General features: G+C 45.7%; 1 protein-coding gene across 2 annotated transcripts; it reads left to right on the forward strand.

Annotated features, from left to right (window-relative positions):
- The first annotated feature begins 402 nt into the window (after window positions 1-402).
- On the forward strand, window positions 403-20432 carry RILPL1 (Rab interacting lysosomal protein like 1). Of its 2 annotated transcripts, XM_057378866.1 has the most exons (8): window positions 403-910; window positions 4200-4350; window positions 8284-8402; window positions 9328-9555; window positions 11725-11897; window positions 12367-12459; window positions 15351-15438; window positions 17251-17322. In XM_057378866.1, the coding sequence occupies exons 1-8, from the start codon at window positions 611-613 to the stop codon at window positions 17305-17307; spliced, it is 1209 nt and encodes a 402-aa protein (XP_057234849.1). In that variant the 5' UTR covers window positions 403-610; the 3' UTR covers window positions 17308-17322. The 2 variants fall into 2 exon arrangements, with proteins under 2 accessions (XP_057234849.1, XP_057234848.1); XM_057378865.1 differs by lacking the exons at window positions 15351-15438; window positions 17251-17322 and adding an exon at window positions 17747-20432 and having other exon boundaries at window positions 406-910.
- Window positions 20433-20441: the final 9 nt, after the last annotated feature.

Raw genomic sequence — 20441 nt, forward strand, 5'->3', positions numbered from 1 at the left:
CAGGGGAASATCACCGTCCTCCCCTCCTGGTCCCGGACACTGCGCTCGCTGTGGGTACCACCGAAACTGCTGTGTGTCCCTGCCCCTGCTGCAAATCCGCTCCAGCGCTGGACATCGTCTGTGCGGGATCCGAACCTCGCTCTGCCCGCTCAAACTCGCGGTTCTCCCGCCCGGATGAGGCCGCCGGAGAGGTCGGTACCGCGAGTCCTCCCGTTGATGCTCGGCACAAGTATCGAGCCAAGAGCTTGGAGATGCTCCTCTCCTCACCGCGAGCAAAGCAGTGACTGCCCCGGTGGGGATCTCCCCGGAAAGCGGCGGGAATCACCCCGAGAACCGGGAGGTGCGGGAGCCCGGGCATGCGCGGGGCCGCCCCCGGCCCGCCCTGTGCCGGGCATTGGCCGCGGGCGGCGGGGCGGTGGTGGCGGGGACGCCGCGCCCGCCTCCCGCCGCCGCTCCCCCAGCACCGCCCGGCCAAGTTTAAACACCCCCGGCCGAGCCGTCCGGAGTTGGCGGGAGTTGCGGGGGACAGCGGGATCAGCTGCAGGGGGACCGCCCCGCCCGGAGCGCGTCCCGCCGCCGCCTATGCGGGCACCGCGGGGCCGGGCGAGCCATGGACGGCGGCGGCGGCGGGGCGCCGCCCGCCCTGGAGAAGAACGCGGCGGAGCTGACGGTCATGGATGTGTACGACATCGCCTCGGCCGTGGGGCAGGAGTTTGAGCGGGTGATCGACCAGCACGGCTGCGAGGCCATCGCCCGCCTCATGCCCAAGGTGGTGCGGGTGCTGGAGATTCTGGAGGTGCTTGTGAGCCGCAACCACATCAACCCCGAGATGGAGGAGCTGCGCCTGGAGCTCGACCGCCTGCGCCTGGAGAGGATGGACCGCATCGAGAAGGAGCGGAAGCACCAGAAGGTGCGGGCGGGGGCCGGGGGGACGCGGCGGGGCACGGCTGCCCCCGCCTGCCGCAGCCTCTCCGGGGGGAGCGGGCCCCGGCTCCCCCGCCGCCGTTCTCCCCCCGCCGCCGCCGGGCAAACAAAGGGGGAGGCCGGGCTGCGGGCCGGGATGCCGCGGAGCCGGGGGAGCGGGCGGGGCACGCGTGCGGTACAGCCCGGGCGGGCTCACGGGCTCTGCGCGGATGCTGCTTTAGCGTCGCTGAGGCTTTGGGCGTGTTGTTGTTTTTTGTTTCCTTCCCTCCTGGAAGTTTCCTCCCTCCTTCCCTTTCTCCACCCCTTCCCCAGTCACTGCATTTCCTTCCCCTGTGTATTCCCGATTAGGAGTCCTGCTCCATCCCCTCTCCTGACGAGAGGATAGTGCTGCTTCCTGCTAGGCCAGGAAAGGTCACTGACAAGAATACACTTTCCTCTCCGGAGCYGGGAATGATTTAGCTGTCTAGTTGTCCTGGCACAGACTTCGGGTTAGAGAAGTCWTAGGAGGGAGATGGAGAACCAAGTGATTTCGGAGCAGAGTTGAAGCTGAAGAGTAGCAAAGAGCACTCTGCCAGRTTGCTGCTCCATCCTCTGATGGCAGGATGTCCCTTGCCTTATTCAGGGGTGGTCATAGCGTTCCCTGATCCCACTRCCATGAAGGCCCAAGGCAGAGAGCATTTCCCATCCTGTCAGCCTCTTCTGGCAGGACAGCACGCTCCAGTTACTGCAGTAAAAGTGGCAGATCCACTCTTTAATCCATCCGGATAACTGATATAAGAAGTGGTTCTTCTAGTAAATGGCTGTGCTAATTCATCACCGCTGCCTCATGCCATTCCTGATTCCACACACAGAATCGGGATAAAGAGGAGAAGGGATTTCTGGAAAAGAGACTCCAAACTTCAATATTTGGCTTTAACTTAAATAAATCCCAGTCTTATCTCTTAAGAAGAGTCAGGAGTTTCACCTAGCATATGGAAAATCCAGGATAAACCCTGCAGCATTTTGCAGAGGAAGTCTCAGGGCAATATCTCTGAAAAGGATGGTAAAACACCTTTAATRTAGAAAGCCTTGGTAAGTCTCARGAGTATGAAATAAGAAASTTTAGAGAATAGATACAAGTATATKGGATATTTACCAAAGGCTGTGGGTGAAGTGGATACCTAACTGACCCAGTGTCATTTAGGTTGTTCTGTGTAGATGTTTGTGAAGTTCTTATTAAGTGTTAAAAAGTTTCCTAAATATGTCAGCTGATCTCCCTGCCAGTCAACCACCTCTGCTCTGTCAGCTTCTCTGATGATCATGAAGTGGCTCAGGGAGAGTTTGCACAAGCCACATGAAACTTCAGTGAAAATATATTTTAACAGGAAAATAATCTACATGATAGATACCTTTTTTTTAATCAAGTTGATTCCCAGTGCTCCAGGTGCCTGTGGAACTGTGGTCTCACATCTTCTCTGTTCCGATGTGAAGGTTTGAAGACTCTTTCACAGGACAGATGCTGATAAGCAGAAAAAGCCAGAGAGTGAGAAATAGTTCTGACCCCAAAGCCTCAAAAAAACCACCCTGAAAGCTTTTAGGGGTCCTTGCAAGCATCAGTTTATGAGATTTCAGCACTTAAACTTTATGTATAAATGTGTTTTGCATGTAAACCTGGCTCAGCACCCACTGCCTGGGGCTTCCTGAGCTGGCTGGCACTGCCTGGCAGTGGATGTGCCTCCCCTGTCTGGCACTTCCATTAATGAGGATTCAGAAGTTAATTTCTGCTCCAATTCATTGGGCTYTTCAACAGCAATARATGACAAAGTTTGCCTAAGCAAACYGTAGGGTAGATGTGTGTTTACAGTGCAGCCACACATAAATGGCATAAGTTTAGATGGTTTGRGGGKTTGTGTGCATTCKRATTTGGTTTTATCAATATACCTGTAAGTGATGAATGTGCTGGTTTGTTGCTAAAATAGGTCACTGCGTTATTTTAGCTACAGAGTTGTAACAGGCAGCATCACTGTAAATAGTCCAGGTATTTGGTAATATAAATTTCCTGACAGATTTACCTTTCTCTTGAGATAAAGAGATTTAAATAAAATAGGTGATTAATGACATTTTATTTCCTTTTTGATAGTTAAATCTGCATAGCTTACCACGCCTTTGTTATTCATTATTCTTTGCCACATGATGTTTTCTGCAATGTTTTTARCAGCAATACAGTAAAAAATGGTGGAATAAAATGGCATTTGGACCCAAACATGACTTCCCATTATCCGAGCATACATTCAAAGCAGAGAGCTCTCCTTTAATCTCTCAGCAGAGCTTATTTTAGCCTCGAGCTGTGCTTGGCTGGGTTGTTGTCTGAATGTGTTWTGTTGTTAGGTAGGAAAGGGGCATGTGGATGGATGTGAAAGTCAGCAGTGACTCAGCCTGGCTCCAGGGATTTGCATGCAGCAAAACACGCGTGAAAATGGAGCAGGGAATGCCCCCCACTACAGGAGTGAGATATACAGAGAAGCTTTTGGAACAAGCAAAGCTCTAAATACAACTGCTTTCCTTCAGAACTTTTTACTTTTTGTCCTAATTTGACCTTTCTGAGGATTGGTGACAGCTGCTCTTGACACAGAGTGTCCCGACAAATGGGAGCTGTTTTGACTGGCCTCACTGCCACCACACAGACACCGCTCAGGACATTCCAAGGGAACAATTTACATAGGAAGCAGCACGGGCTAGGCTTGTGTTTACCACGTGCACCCCAAGCCCTGGCTTTGCTGCACTGGATCACACACTCATCAATTTACACTTGTGTTTCATAACAGGAGTTTAGACCACACAGGTTGTTCTGTCAGATCGAGCATGTTCACCCCTGAGTCCCTGGCTCTCGCTGTGGGATGGTTTGGGGGCATTTCTAACAGCTTTGCAGCTGCTTCCTGGGATGCAGGAGGGAATTGMTGTTTGGTTATTTGTCTAACACAGCAGCCCCCAGAATCTGGTCCTCCCATCAGAACAAGGAGCCATCCTTAGGGTAACTGGCACATCAAAAATGTTTGCATCAGGAATGATCCACTCAAGTATTTACATTCAGCATATAGCAAAGGGCACTGTGATGGCTGGTGTCCTGTTGGTGGCATTAGAAAAGCAGATGTCTTCTAAGCAACTCAAAGAAGTCTCATTTAATTGTTTTCTGTAAGAATCAGTAGGGTCATTACTAGTTTGATCTGTAAATAGTCCAGCCAAAGACTCTTAACATGTTTAAAAATATAAATGTGTTGTCCTGATCTACCCTATAGGAATTAGAACTGGTGGAGGATGTCTGGAGAGGGGAAGCACAGGATCTTCTTACCCAAATTGCACAGCTGCAGGAGGAGAATAAACAACTGATGACAAACTTATCTCACAAAGACATTAATTTCACAGAAGAGGAATTTCAGAAGCATGAAGGCAAGTTTGATACTTCAAATTCAGTACTTGCTTCGTTACAAAAAGMAATACTTTATCAAAATACTTTGACTGGATATTCTTGTACAGTTTTTTTCCTGTAGATTAAGGCAGATCTAGGTTTTGAAGGCTTGTTTGTTTATTTGTATGTTTACCTGAATAGAAAATCTCTGAATACATGATGACACTGATGATATGATAAGAGATGGAGGGACAAGGGAAAGAAAACTAACTTTTTGTTTGGCTGACAAGCATCTCTGGAAGTAAAATCTAGATACACTTCTTGGTCTATCACTTGTTTTGGTTCTCATTTTGCAAAAAAACAATCTTAAGCCTACTTTATGTTTTTTTAATACAAACAGAATAATCCATTCAAGYGTTTATTTCACACATTATGCACTAAAACAAGTGCAACTGTTGATCTGTTCAGGATAACTGTTTGTAAAGCAGCACATCAAGATTCCTTTGTCAAAATTGTATCAGTCCCCTGCACGGATATATTCTAGGAGAATATCATGATAGTCTCCTAGAAGAGGAGATACTGGTTTTACTTGATTTACCTGCCTCTTTTTGGGACTTACAGCTAATTTAGAATAAGTGAGGAGATTTATAATCCAGGGAATAGGTGAATCCTACAGAGTTGAAACAACCCATTTGTGGGCAACTTTTTTCTTGAGGCAGGATGAAATTCAAGACAAACCTGCAAGTACAGMTAGATCTCACTGCAGCAACTGAAACAATTGCCAGCCTCAGCTCCGRCCCACAGCTCAGCCAACTGCTCTTTTCCAGGAGCAGAGGAACAGATATCTGTTTGCTCCACCATTCCCAACACAGAATTTGAGGCTCTGAGATCYCAAGTCCATTTGACGGTGTCCTGAGTCCTCTTAAAGCAGAGCTCACAGCTCTCCGATGAGCATTAGGAATGAAGGGATATCCTTTTCCAGCCTCCAGAGGCTGGGATCAAATGGAGGCTTGCTGGAGGTGGATAAAACTGTCCCACACTGAGGAAGTTGCACTTGCTCTCTCCCCGAGGCTCAGCACTGCTCACTTTCCCTGGGGAAGAGAGTAATGAATCCTCCAGAAAGTAAAAATTGTTAAACCTCTCAAGATACTTTTTAAAACAAATGAAATGCTTTCAATTTAGGAGTCAATTAGTGGCAAAGAAGTAGCTCAGCATCAGGCTGACAAACTCCATGCAAAATTCAGAATGGCACTGATGATTCATGGACCTTGAAGACTGACATAATGTTTTAAAGAACCAGCTTCCCCTTTGTTTTCTTTTTTTTTTTTTTTTTTCCCTTCCAGTGGCTATCTAGCTCACTGCAGCTCATGTGCTTGCATTTAAATATAGCCATACTCCTTTTTTTTTTTTTTTTTTCCCTTCCAGTGGCTATCTAGCTCACTGCAGCTCATGTGCTTGCATTTAAATATAGCCATACTCTTCACATCCAGCCAGCCAAGTAAATGCCAGACGTGCTTTTCTTGTTATTTTTACTGTGTCTGCCCATGTATAACAACACAAACAAAACCCATAGGCCCATTCCAGAGCTTAGAWTCTGGGATCACTCATATTCTTTGGCCACAATAATCAGTTTAAGTGAAATCATTAATTTATATCAACCCCATTTTATTATTGGGATTGATAATATCAAACCTAACTATTTTTGGAGGGGTAATTTTGTCATTAGTGAGCAGGGATAGATAGATTTGTCTCAAATCTGTTGTTTGGATAGTGCCAGAAAGCAGTTCTGCTGCTCTTTTTCAGTCTCTGTCCTTTGGTCTGATGTAGAGTCCACAGACGAGGCTGTCAAGCTAAATACTGTGTAAGCTGGACTAATTTTGTGCAGATTCCAGTGCTCCTATCTCAGCATGRTTTAGCAYTGTGATCATGTCTCCCCTCAGTGCTGGCCCCAGGGATCAGCAGCTCACTGCTTACTCACCAGACAGTTAAAGGAATTATTCTACACAGGCAACAGAGGCCACTGATTCAGGCGTGCAAGATCTTGAGAGTCAACCCTGCCAATTAATTCTCAGAGCCTCATTGAGCGTGGTGAAGTGTTCACAGGAGAGGCAGAGGCAGCCCTGTGCAAACAGGAGTGCTCTGTGCAGTCTGAGCAGAGCAGGGTTCACGTGAAAGGACCTGTGGAGAACACAAAACACTCAGGAGRCGTTAAAGAGGAGTCTGTAACACCCATGAAAGCGACTCCTCCCAAGCCCAAACAGAACACTGCTTGCTGGTGCTGACTGATTGGAATATCCCAGGAAAATGCCACSGGCAAACTTGACCCAAGTGTGTCAAACAGGACGAGCAGGCTGCTGTGTCACTGCAGGGGAGCTGCTGGCTCAGCCWGGCTGTGGTCAGGGACAGGATGGCAGCAGGGGGTGACCCTCCTGTGCTGCAGCACCTCCAGTTCCCTTCAAAGGGAGTTGAACTTGTTCTGASTATTTGGGAATGGTGCAGTGCCACAGGCTCTGCCTGGCTCTTGGGCCTGTAGTGAGAGATGTATGGACACAACACTGAACAAATCCCTAACCATAAAGAATGTTCTTTTTTTTTTTTTTTCAGTTTCTTTTCTTTCTGTCTTTGGTGTCCTCCCCTTCCAGCTGCTTTCCTTTCTCTTGCTGGAACAACACTGTGATCACAGCAACCCACAGGAAGCTGCTCATAGGATGTGCCTGGGGAAGCCAACTGGGTGTGCCATTTAAGATCTTGCAGTTATTAGAGTTTGAACGATTTAGAGATAATTATTTTACATTTAGGGCACTTARTGATTTCCCTCTCCTTTTTCGCAGTGCCTGAGGAAATAGAAGGAGATGTGACTGTTTCACAAACACCTTTCCCCCCTTCTTGAAATAAAATTTATAGTGATCTGTGCACACAATTGAAGCCATTTAGGTTCATCAAATGTTAGGGAGAAAAATGAGCACAGTGGGAGGAAAAATAGTCAGCACTGAATGGTACTTTAAATAGCACCTGCTATCTAGAGATCTCAAAGCATCTCACAAGTAYGAATGGATATCACTGCATTCACTAGTCTTATCTCCTTCTGGGTGAAACCACCATTCCAAAGTTTCACTGTAGTCCCTCTTCTTCAAGGCCAAGTTTTGRATTGTTTTGTTTTTACATACAGCTGATGTTTCAGGCCCCAGCCCTGAGRTTGGCTGCAGTGAGTGGACCCAGGAGGTTGTGGGTACAGAGATGTACCAGACCTGTGTTGTGTCAGAGGAATGTGGATCTTTTAGAAAAGTTATGTAGCAGTTTGTGTCTGTGACACTTGTTCTCCCTGATGTGGTACCACAGCAAAGAATGAAAATTATCCTGTGAAGAACTAGAACCCAGAGCAGCACAGAGCTGATAAAAAGCAGGTCCAGAAATAGAGCAGGCAAATGTATCACAGAATTAAAAGAGATGAGAATGTAACACTAGAATGCGAACACCATATCACTGACAGTTCTTTTCTGGGGTTTGACAGGAACATGTCCTGTGAACATAATTCCTGGCCAGCCATGACCACCAGTCCCTTTCCCACGTGTTTACATCTTACTGAAGATCCAGACCATCTTTTTTACAATTGTCACAGTGCCTCAGCCAGCTGATTCCACAGATTATCACACAGATAACCACGCTCCCTGGGGCACAGTGGAACATTGATGTAAAACTACTAAGGCAGCAAGATGCAGCAGTGTCACTCACTGTTACAAATGTTTCTGAGGACTGTCAGTTCATTTTTTAAGGAGTTTCTGTGCAGTGGTTTTATGGAATGGATTCTGTCATCTGTGTTCTCTGTTACCCTTGACGTAACCTCTAAAGCATCTCTGTAATTCTACCAGCAGGCATTTTCCAGAGTCTACTTAAATATTTCTCATTGTTATTATTCTCCACCTCAGCAGCTCCTGACTGTCCTTAGTTTGTGCTCTGTGTTTGTTTTTAACCAGGGATGTCAGAGAGAGAGCGGCAAGTCATGAAGAAGCTGAAGGAGGTGGTAGATAAACAGAGGGATGAAATCAGAGCAAAGGACCGGGAACTTGGACTGAAAAATGAGGATGTAGAGGCTGTAAGTGGCTCTTAGTCTTCCTCTTCTTTCTCACCTGTGCTTCCACAGCCTGGTTTGGAGTTTGAGGCTGACACAGAGAGTGTGAACAGTGCCAGATTATTACTCCTGCAGCTGAAGTGTCCAGCAGAGCTGTGGAGTGTCCAGAATGGGCAGATTTCAGTGCACTCCCACACCAGGGRTGCAGAGTGGATCACCTCTGCATGAGAAGGGCACTGCTCAGCCCAAGCCACTTCTGCCAGCAGGGACCTTCTGCTCAGGGCTTAATCTGGGGTGAATCACAGACTCTGCTGTGACTCTGGGGAGGACATGACATTTGGCACTTTGTGTGTCAGGAGGAATGACCTCCTTACCCATATTTTGCTTCCCATCCTCACGTTGCCTCATGTCCTTAGGCCATGGGACTTTTCTGGTGCTAATAAGGCCAGGCCTAGGTGATCTCTGCTCTGCTCAAATGCCTCTGGCAGGTGCTGCAGCCTTTCAAGTTGGGGCTGTTCACACTCACCCAGCAGGTCACATCCTGCCTTAGGASAGAGCTTTGGAGCTCAGAGCAAAGTACTTAGAAAGTGAACTTTAGGGGTTCCTGTCTCTTGTCTTTCATCTGCTCTGGGTTAAGATTTGATTCAGAATCCCGTAAGCCACTCTATCCTTGAACTTCTCTTTCATGAAATGATATCATAAGTGATGGATTTGCTTTTGTCTGAAAAATTCCCTGTGCTAGGGGAATTTAGTCTAGAAATCAATTAAATTTGGGTGACTGAAATTGTAGTAGATAATTAGAYGCTATAAAACTGATCTGGGGATGAGGAGGGGGAATATTTTTCTGATTAAATGCAACAGGAACACACTACTTTAAGAAGATGTTTGGGACTGGGCCATCGGGGTGATGGCTGAATGGACACTGACCTATTGCATGGATGTTTGGCAGCTTCAGCAGCAGCAGAACAGGTTAATGAAAATCAACCACGACCTGCGGCACCGCATCACGGTGGTTGAGGCTCAGGGGAAGGCGCTGATCGAGCAGAAGGTGGAGTTGGAAGCRTATCTGCAAACCAAGGAGCAGGAGATGGGCAACCTGAGAGCAGAGCTGGGGAAACTCCGGGAAAAACTGCAGGGTGAGGACAGCCAGGCCAGCCAAAATGGGGAGGAAGTAAAGGTAAGAGACACTTTGAATCACTTTTTAAACAGCCTTTAAAAAATCAAGTACCTCTTTGGACAATCTTGGAGAATCAGCTGTTAGTTGGTATTAGGGACAGCCTTTTGGCAGGGCTGTGTTGATTTAATTTTGTTTGTACACACCTACCCCTTCCCCCAAAGGAAAACAAACTGATTCCTTGAAGAGTCTGAGTTTTCCAGAGACAAATAGCCAACAGTAGCTTCCGCTTTGCCAGATCTGCAAATATTCAAGGCCAGATGGGTCACAGGGGTGCACAGTGGTGATGGTGGCAGGTGAACCACAGTGGAACAGAAGCTGTGCTGGAAGTGCTGCCAGAGTCAGGGCAGAGCTCTGCACACCTGGTCTGAGCAGAGCTTATGGCATTTTGGATCAGTCAGGACTAAGCTGGTACAGTGCTACCAAATCAACACATAAATATTTCAAGGCACTTTTTAGAGGAACCAACTTTGCCCTTGTTTTTGCTTTTGCTTCCTATTCGAATTTGTGCAGTGAAGTGTTATGAGCACAGATGTTTGGGCAAAGCAAACATTCCCACTGGCAGAGCTGGGTTCTTGCAGAACAGGCAGAGTGACAGTCTGCAAATGGAGCTGGGCTGAGATCAGAGCAGCAGGAATGCAAACCTGAGGGGAACTTCYTGAGAAAAAGATGCACTGATCTGTTGATCCCTTAGTCCTTTTTATGGCTTCTGGTATTTTCCTTTGTGCACATGACATTCCTTTTTTCTTCCTAAAGCAAATCTACTGCATTTCCCTCTCCCAATGATGCTCTGAGCAGAGTAAGAAATGGAATAAGGGTTATCATGGTATTTAAGAATTTAGAGGAACTCTATCACACAGAACTGTTCAGCTTGATRCATTGGTAAGAGCTCCACAGTGTAACTGCTTACAGACTGCAGCAGAGAGTGAAACATCCAGTGAAACCCATTTCAGTGGCAATAGGCAGGAATACACATCAAAATGCAGAGACAAGGGCAGATGGGGTACCTTGGTCCCCCTGGAATGTGACAGCCAGTGTTGTGTTAACATGTCACTGCTGTATKCATAATGAAAAGGATTATTTCATTGCTGCAAATCCAGCCAGGACACCCAGCTTTGTAAATGGGTCTGGGGAGCCCAGGCCCGGAGCCAGCAGGAGTGAAAGTGTCCTCAGTGTGTGCAGAGAAAGGATGCATTCTTCACCTCTCTCTAACTCATCAGTTCCATGGCAATGGCTCCTCTCCTAATTAGAGCCCTTCCTGCTCCCTCTGCCAGGACAGGCCTTACACAGGAATTGCAGTGRCAAGCAGAAAGCTGGAATAGCTGCTCCAGAATGGACACTGCTTGTTGGCTTCAGTCAAGGACATTTGCATTGGGTACAGACTGCTCAGTCGTTACTGATTTGAGCCAAATTGAGCAAAAATAGCTTATTTGGGCAGAGATATGGGGCAAATATAGAACCAAAAGAAGAGACATCAGCTCAGATTTGTATTTAGTGGGTGAAGAGGGGGAAAAGTGTTTGAATTATTCGAACGTTTTGTTAGGTTGCATCAATCTTTATTCCATGTAGTCTGAGCTAAGGGATGTRTTTGGATGGAAGGGGTGATCAAACAGTGCCCAAATGAGCATCACTCTGCTGCCTCATCCCTGCAGGACAGGAACTGCAATCCTGTGGTGGAAAATGCACCAACTTCAGCCAAATTCAGCCTGATACCATGCATCAATATACTGCAAAACCTTTTCACAAACACTGGAGCATAGAAGAGGGTAGGATCAGGATTGCAAGAAATGGGCTGTGTAGGAATTTCCCTTCTTAACTCCTCAGATTTCCAGCTTGTATCCCAGCGAGGCATCACTGCCACACAGGAGTCTGAGACTCAGATCTCTGCATCCTCCCAGGAGGGCTGACCTGGCTGCTGGCAGCTCTGATTTCATCAGTCCTTGCAAAAAGCATCACATTTCAAATGGAATTTGCTACATTTCAAATGTATTTTCCTGGGACAGAGTGTCCTGCATTTATTTGTATAGTTAGAAATCCTTACAATTGCTGTCGTTCTCTTAAAAAAAAGGATTTAATAGTGCTGAAAGGAAGGGGCTGGGAACTGTTCTGATAAATATTTCAATCTCCTCTGACGGTGCACGGTGAATTTAAAGCCCACGTTTTGCTCCCTAGGCAGAACCAAACAATGATGATTGTCTCTCTGAGTCAGAAAAGATGGCAATGGACTTAAAAGATCCCAATCGCCCAAGATTCACCCTGCAGGAGCTGAGGGATGTCCTTCACGAGAGGAATGAACTGAAATCTAGAGTGTTTTTACTTCAAGAGGAGCTTTTATATTACAAAAGGTGGGTTACATCTCYTCTCCTGTTGCATGATGTACACAGGGGAGCCACAGGGCAGGTCTTCAAACAATAAATATGCTCTGAAATACTGTCCAAGCTCACGTTTCTGCAAAAGCTTGTGTAGAGACTGCAGGAATATGGCCTCAGTTTGAACCCAGTACCTCAAACTTGTCCTTACCTAACTCCCTGGTCTGCCCTTGACTAGAATCCTAGAAAGATTGCAAACATTTAATCCTTTTGAACTTCAAAAATGAGGATTGGAAGGGGTGTAAAAGGAAAATTCTGGACCCTTTATTCAATCCATTCCTCTTTTCCCTTTCCTTGTCACAATGGGAAGAAARTATTGAACAGAGACCCAGTTCTAGGTGCTGTTCCTTGGTTGATAAAAAAATCTTCAATTTATTTTAATGGGTTTTGAACAGATCTTTTTGGCTTGGGAGGAGAACATTAATTGTCTTTTCTTTCTTCCAAGTGAGGAAATGGAAGAGGAAACTAGATCCCCACAGCCCACACCCATAATTCAGCCAAAACCCTCAACTCAGCCTGAATCTGGAATCAAACGACTGTAAGTAGCATATTTACTAAGGATACTGGCTATGGTCTGCAAATGCTAAATGTTTTTTATGCACAGGACAATTTTAAAGACTTTAAAAATTAAGATAACCACATTCCTACTGTTTATGGGAGAGACACTAAAGGAGCACTCGGCAGATGTGAAACAACAGTTGTCTTTGGCCAAAACTTTTGCCTAGATCTGGGACAACTTTCAGTTTTGGATTATCATTTTCCCATGACCTCACTGTGCCTATTTCCCTGTTGWCTGAAGAAGTCTCCTGTTTGCTGAGCAAATTTGCTGTTGAGAGGATGGTCACTTGCTTGGCTGAAAGAACCCCACCTTCTTCTGAAATATTAATGCTGCTGTTGAAACACTAGAGCACCACTTAATTATAAAATCACAGTGTTGGCCAGCCCTTTTCTCTGATGAAGCTCCCTCCTGTACATTTATTTATTCCAGATTAAATGTTCTAAACATACAACAACTCACACGATTTTTGTGATACAGGAAGCTTAACTTTTTTAATTGCATAAATTATTTTGGAACAGTCATTTGTTTCCATATAAAAAGCTCTTCCATCCTGTCCCCACATCCATAACCTTCAGTCCTTGTTTAATAATAGCAGCAGCCCTGTGAGAGTAAATTCCACTGGACAATCTAGACTGACCCAAAACACATGAAGTCAGGAGGGCACTGTTGATTATTTTCAGTAGACTCCAGCTTTCTGCCTGTGCTGAGAGAAATCTTCCTCTCACATGATTTGAAAATGCACTTTGAGTTTGGACTTTGGTTTTCATTCTGCTACCATGATTATGATAATAATACTTTGTTGCACAAGATCTTCACTGTAAAGTTTTTCTTTTCTTCTACATTTCTCTTAGAGCTTTTTAAAATTTATTCTGTTGTAGGGAATAGCTGTTTTCACCTCACACAGTTTGTGTTGTGCAGTTTCCATGTTTGATTTGAAATGCTGCCTTTGATGAAGCAAAGGCAGCATAAAAATGTAAATAGAGGTTGTAAKGCAGAGCACATGTTGGTGAGGTACTTTTTTAGGTATTTGAGGTATTTATTTAGGTATTTTCTGTCTAAATTGAAATTACTTCTTTCAGCCATCGTGCTCTGTCCCCAGATTTCATTCTGCTCTCTCTGTTTAGCCATTCTATTAGATAAGGGAAGATCAAACTCTGCCTGTGTAATCTGAAGGCTGGTGGTAGTTTTCAGGTTTGTCTCATTCTTGCAGCCTGTCTGGATAGGATTTCTCTGGTGTGGTTTTATTTTCCTTCCCTCCTCCCCTGTCCATGTGTTGTCAACACTTTYCTTGTAGTTGGGCTTTAAAAAGAGAGGAAATGTCACTGCTGGGAAARCCAAAGAACCCAAGTGTGGCTTCTGTCCTGCCCCATCCAGGACATGTGGATGTGTAGCCTGTGCCATCCAAGATGTGCTCAGATGATTCAGTGCTGCAAGTCCACAACAAAAGGAAAATGGAAGTTACAGAAATCAGCATTTATTCTGGGTTGGCACGTTTGGGGCAAACTCTGAGTTCTGATCTCAGACTGACTGACTCTCGTACATTTGTCTCTTCCACATCACATGACAGAATTTTAATGAAATAATGTAACCAGGAGGCTTTACTGAGGAGGAAAAGTCTGAGGATTAAAAATGCTCCCTCTGTTTGGAGCAGAAAACACCCTTTTGTTTTCTCCTTAAGACTATGTGCTTGTTTGTGACTGATGTCATGCCTCAAACAGCCAGGAGTTTTCTTCCTATTCTTGCAGTCTACAAAAGCTGGTGTGTCTGTCAGTTCTGCAGCTCAGGACGTGCCACGTTGCATAAAAATAGAAATCCTGGCTGCTGCTAATGATCCAACAGTGTTTGCCCATTTGTTTTCAATTTTAATCTCAGAACAGCAGTTAGTGAGTTGGGGAGAGCTGCATTTGTCACAAGCRAAACGTCTCTGGTGATTTCAACTTAATCTTTAATTGACATCAGTCCACAGTTCAAAAAAATATTTGGCACAAAGGAGAAGCTCTGAGGAGAATCCTTAGAAAAACAGAGGGTGTTGCAGGTATGGATGAAGGTGTGTTGGCAGGGGTGTGTGGGGCTGGCTGGGCACGGAGCAYTCTGCTCTCTCAGCCTCTAAGCTGCATGGATTTTCTAATGCTCAGTGGAAGTGCTGAACCCTCACAAAGAACTCGTCTTGCTGTGAGCCAGCTCCAAAGTGCTCCTGCCAGAGCAGCTGCAAGGTTTCCCAAAAGCATTCAGCTGCCTGCAGTTGGCATCTTTCTGCATGAGAAGTAACACAGGTTCTTTTGGAACAGACACACAGGCCCTTTAACCACGAGTTTCTTAGGAGGTTTTTTCAAGGATTCACCTGCAATAGTGGTTTTTAACTTGAAAGTATCAACTGTAACCTTTGTAAAATCTTTAACTGTAGTGCTGGTCCTGTCTAACCCTGTTTTCTGTGCCAATATCCAGTAGTGACAGCAGAGCCCTGTTTTGTATTTGTTAACATACACCTTCATCCTTCATTTCATTGTGTCTGTGCCTGTTTGTCTCTTGGAACAAAAACGTGCACTCTGCTCTGCATTGCTAGAGGTGGTCATACCTTGATGAAATCCAACCCAGGTTGCAGGCTGYCTCACAATAGGAAAGTGGTATCTTTTAAAAATCCAGAACCAATTGAAACTGCTACAACAACTGGTTTTTTTTTTCTAAACAAGAGTTTTTCACTGAGGAGAGCTGTCTTGGGTGATGCAGRTCCCCCTCTCCCTGTAACGTGTCCTGTGTTGTAATTCAAAGTAACCCCGTGTACCATGTTTGCCTCTTTTCTTTTTAATGGAATGCTTTTTCTTTCCCTTGCTCCAGTCTTACCTYTTCTGTGTCTGTACTTTCCTGACCAGGATCTTTACAGCCATAATGCCCATGGTAGCAGCTGGATTGATTCCAGACGATCCCACATTGCAGCCAATAAGAAGACTTGTGTCCCTTGTAGGATTTTTTTTTTTTTAAATATTTGGTACTGTGGTTTCCTCCTGCATGACCCTGTGTTAACAAACACTGCTGGCTGCATTCTCCTGGCTGCCTGTGGGATCCCAGAGGATCAAAGGGCCGATCAGAATGACCAGTCAGTGTCAGTACTCATCCCAGTCCACCATGCTCACTCTCAAACTGACATTTTATCACTTTTTCCCTTAATGTTGCCATGCTAAACCAATCAGTATTCCTCGGAAAAATTTGCACAATGTGCACTTTTAACTGGCATCTGTTAATTCTGCTTCCTAAGCGTGGCTATTCACAGTTCTCACCAGTGCTTTCTGAGAAAGTAATTTCTAACGATTTGTTACAATCATTAGTTAGAGTTACAGAATGGAGTGGCTGATTTCTACATTAATTTCCACTGTTAATTACAGGCTGCTGCTTTCATGTCTTTCTATCTATGCCCTGTATATTTTGTCTCTAATTATGTATTTTGGAATAGAGTGTAAACTCTTCATAATTAATTCTGTCATCCAATTCTTGGCTCTCCCTGGAAGACATACTGATAATTGCTAATGCAAAGTCTCTTTGCATTAGAACTGCTGCTTTGGTGATCTTTATATTTACAGCAATGACACAGTTTTAAAATCCCTTCCTCTCCACACAGACGGGCCTTTTCCAAACATCCTCCATGAGAATTTTCTAGGCATAATAAMAATTTCCATTGTTTCAGAAGGAATTAAAAAAACTGAATCCTTTAGAGATCTACCAACTTATTTTTCTCCTGCTTAGTTTCACCATAAAATGAAAAATTACTGAGCTTTGACATTTGAAACTGACTGTATAAACACAGCAGTCCTTTGTGTGGGCTTGCAGAGAGTAACCCTGACCAGCAGGACCAAATGTGCTCTGCAGAAAGCCTCAGTCACTAAATACTTTATCAGCTGGAGCTGGCTCTGAAAATACACAGTGTTTGTGTGTGAACTCATGAGCTCCTGTGATGAAGGTGGTAGGAAAGGATGAGGCTAAYTAAGTGCAAAAAACTTACTTCAGCCTAGTAAGGCTGCATATTTGAAGCCAGGAAATGCAGAAGTTCAGGTCCTGCTGACAATATTGGTTATGTGGCATTTAAATTGTATAGTCTTAATATTCTCAGTAATTATCATCCAGCCTCCTGTGTGACGAGAGACAGGGAAGGTTGAACTCCCCGATCTGCACAAAGCAGTTGGGAGGGTTGGGATGGTGGTGCTGAGGGGATGAAGGGAYTGTGGGAGGAGGGAGAACGCTGAGGAAGGTGAGTGTGGACTCAGGCTCAGGTTTAAGCCCTGATCAGTTATTCCAGCACCCACCAAAGCTCAGTTTATACCACCATGGTTCCTTTCTGTGGAAGCATTTAGCAGTTCCTGTCCTGGGTCACAACTGTGTCACATTTGCTGCAGTGTAGACAAAACAATCTTCACCTCCTGAAGCCCACACACACTGAGATCAAAGGGATCTGCAGCCARCTCAGTCCTTTGGTAGCTGCAACCACAACTTTGCATTTCTCAGCAGGCCTAAACACTGCACTAACACCTCTYGTACTGAACCCACAAGGAACATTGAATTTGCCTAATCCAGTAACCTCATCCCATACAATTAAAACAATACTAAGGATTTTTCCAGCTGTATTTTGTATTAAATGGCTGTTGGTTCATGTACGTCATTATCTTAGAGCACCCAAGCCGTGTGACAGGAAATGACGTGCACACTCGTGTGCATTTATTCAGAGCCTTCATCCTGCAAACTCTCATGMACATAGGTGCATTTATTCATTCATTTTTGCAGGAATCAAGTCTATGTTATCAGGGAAAAAATGTGGAAACTTATTTTCTTATCTTATGAATTTCCCTGCTGACAACCTTAAAAAAAAAAAAAAAAGTATTTCTGCTTTATGGTAAAATATACAGATTTAATGCCAAAGATACCACTTTACTTATGCCAAGAAACTAACCTGGATTGTGTTGCTTTGATACCTGAGGGCTGGAGAAGGGGRAACTACATCTAAATGATACCTGCACCTTGTAGAGTCAACAGCATTTAGAGCTGATCTGAAGCTTCYGTAGCCAAACCGCTTGAGATTGCAATGACTCCATCCCTAACAACATCCTGACATGCACTCCCATCAGGCTGCTCTGCCTTGATTTTCTGCAGATGCAAACAGATTTTTTTTGCTCGGTGTTTTGTTGTGCTGTGTATTGGGGYGGGTGTTTGAAGTGTTTTCAAGATGGGTAACAGTCTTCTTTCTTTTCCTTCCTCTCCCTCACTCCTCCCTTCCCGGAAGATTTAGTTTCTTCTCTCGTGATAAAAAACGTCTGCAGACATCACAGAAAAATGTCCACTTCCAGGGAACTTTTGGAGAATGGTCACATTCAAACAGAGATGACTCCTACATGGAACAAGGACAAGAAGCCCTGCAACACCTGTGACTGAAGCCTCGAGGTGTTTGGTTTACTGCAGTAGATCTCGACAGTCTCGTAACAAGAAGCTTCTGTAAAGCATCGYGGCAGCTCGTCACTATTTCTTGCCTTGCACACCTCGGGGGTTGTTTCAGACTCTCCAAAAGGGATCCCTCACTGTTCACTTGGTGACTGTTTGCTGCAAACAGGAACCCAAGCTTTGTAGTAACAGCTGCTGACACCCTGGGACATGGAAGCTTCTAGATGACTTGTTTTGTGCTGAATAACAAGTCTGTGATCTTGTTCATGCATTAACTACAGTAACACAAGCTTCTTTAAACCAAAAAAGGACCTGTGCCATTATTAGAAGTTTGTTTGCAGTGTATATCTAGTACAGGGCAAAGACTTTTACCCTGTTTGTTAACACTATCGGTTGTTTGCTTTTTATTTCTGTAAGAATTTTTTTCAAGAGGGATACGACAGCTGGACACCCTTGGTGGCAGCCCACAGCTCTGCTCTGTCCTGTCAGTGCTGCTGGCATCGGCTCTTGCAGAGCCACCCCTTGGAAATCCACCTGACACGGTGACAAACTGGAGTAGCCTTGAGAGGGACAGTGAGTGTACATTTCCCTTGTGTTTATAGTGCCTAAAGCATGAAGAACCCATGTATGAGGTGCGTGTGCCTTGGATTCTGCAGTATTAATGGCAAACMAATTGCTTACAGGGAGGAATCTGAACAGTTGAATTTTTACCAGAGACTTCCCCCCAGCGTAGCAGGCAGCTGCTGTAAAGGGATTAGATCATTCCCACAGACAGGTTTTTAATTCACACTCCAGTTTCCTGTTTAGGTAAGACTGCCCAACTTCAGAGGGAAACATGACCTAGACATGACCCCAACCTTTTCTCTTGACTAACCCACATGGGCAGAGCAGGTGAATTCTGTGAGTTGTTGGTAGATGTCTGGGTAGCCCATTATGGGACTTAACTCGCCAGTAACAGCCTGACAACCAACCCACAGGGACTGGGCCTTGATCTGCTGTGCAGCTGAGCTGGTGAGACCCTGGGTCTGACCAAGGTTGTCCTTCCAACACTAAAACCCCCCCAGAGTCAGTGCTGTGGAYAGCCCAGTGTCAGTGCACTCCCCACCTCTGCTGCAACACTCCACAACACACCTGACAGGTGGGAGAGGGTGAGTGTATCCACAGCTCCGTGTGAGGATGGGGCTGAGGTGTCTCTGACCTTGGCCGTGTGCTGGCAAGGTCCTTGCTGGAGCACCACTGCTCGTGAGGAGGATCTGGTGCCAGCAGGGCCATGGGCAGCTTCTGCAYGTGCAGCTCAGTGCCAGGGGCTGGGAGTTGCTGTTGGCCTCACCTGTTCTGCAAAGCCTCTTCTCAGGAGTGGCACCAAGGACAGGAAACAGAGCTCAGGCTGGAGTGAAACTCCAACTACTCCAGGTACTGAGTGTAGGAGGAACTCTCAAAGGACTTCAGAGGGCTTAGTGCAGGCCAATTGTTTTTATTGCAGAGTGATCCAAGACTGGATTTTTCATGTGTGTGAGCAGCAAATGATTCTTAGCCTTAGTAAAACCTTGGCAAGAAACTGCTCCTTGCAGTGATGGGCTGTGTGCTGCCCTGCTCCTGGCTGTAACTGCTTCATTCCAACATGGACCTTTCTGCATGTTCTAGGTAGGGAAAGTGTTTACTGTGCCCCCCTGGTGTCACTGCAGCTCGGGGCAGGGGGYACATGTGGCCTTGTATGAGACACCTGCATTTGAAACAGTGAGGCAGCATCTGATATGGGTAATGGGCAGATGTAATTTTGTCTGGTTATATTTTGGTAACTTCCTTAAAACAGCAGCACACCCCCTTTGTGTGAAATTCTTAAATGAGGGAAGTGTCTTAATGATATTTAAATTGCCAGGATCTGGCTTCACTTCCATTTGAGGAAATAAAAAGTCCAGTRCAGTCACATCAGGCAGTTAAATGGTGAGTGACCCCGTGGAGTCTCTCCCGAGCGCAGCTGAGTCGTGTGGCGCATTCAGAAGGGATGCAGTGAGCAGAAACAAAGCCAGAACTGCACGGCCTGAGTAAGCAGATCCCTTTGGAAATCAGCTGAGAGCAGTGAGCTGGGATAATGGAAGCACACAGACCGAAGCTAAGCTGGTGCAGCACAAAGGAAGTCTCCAGGYCTGGTGCACACAGAGCCCATCCAGAGCCCGGGGCACTGCTCTCGGGCTGCTCTGCAGCCAACATCACACCACTGCAGGGAGCAGGAGCCTTCCCCCACTCATCCCTGCAGCCCAGTCCCTCCAACCCCTCGGGAGCTCCTCCTGACCTGCTGGCATTAACCACTGGTTCTCATGTTCACAATGCTGCATTCACACACCCCAAGTGCCGTCGGGAATGATGGCRCAGAGGGAAGTGTTTGTTCTTCAGATCTGTCATGTATTGTTTGTCAATATTCGAGGAAAATCTGCTTTTAGAAAAGGGGCCAGGATGGTGGCAGGTAAGGGGTGTAACAATCCTGTCTGCCAAGTGCAGGATCACTGACATTTTTTGGGTTGTTTTTTTTTTTTTTTTTT

Source organism: Malurus melanocephalus, unplaced genomic scaffold (genome assembly GCF_030028575.1).
Source record: "Malurus melanocephalus ecotype Western Australia unplaced genomic scaffold, MMel_1.1 scaffold_377, whole genome shotgun sequence".
Lineage (NCBI taxonomy): Eukaryota > Metazoa > Chordata > Aves > Passeriformes > Maluridae > Malurus > Malurus melanocephalus.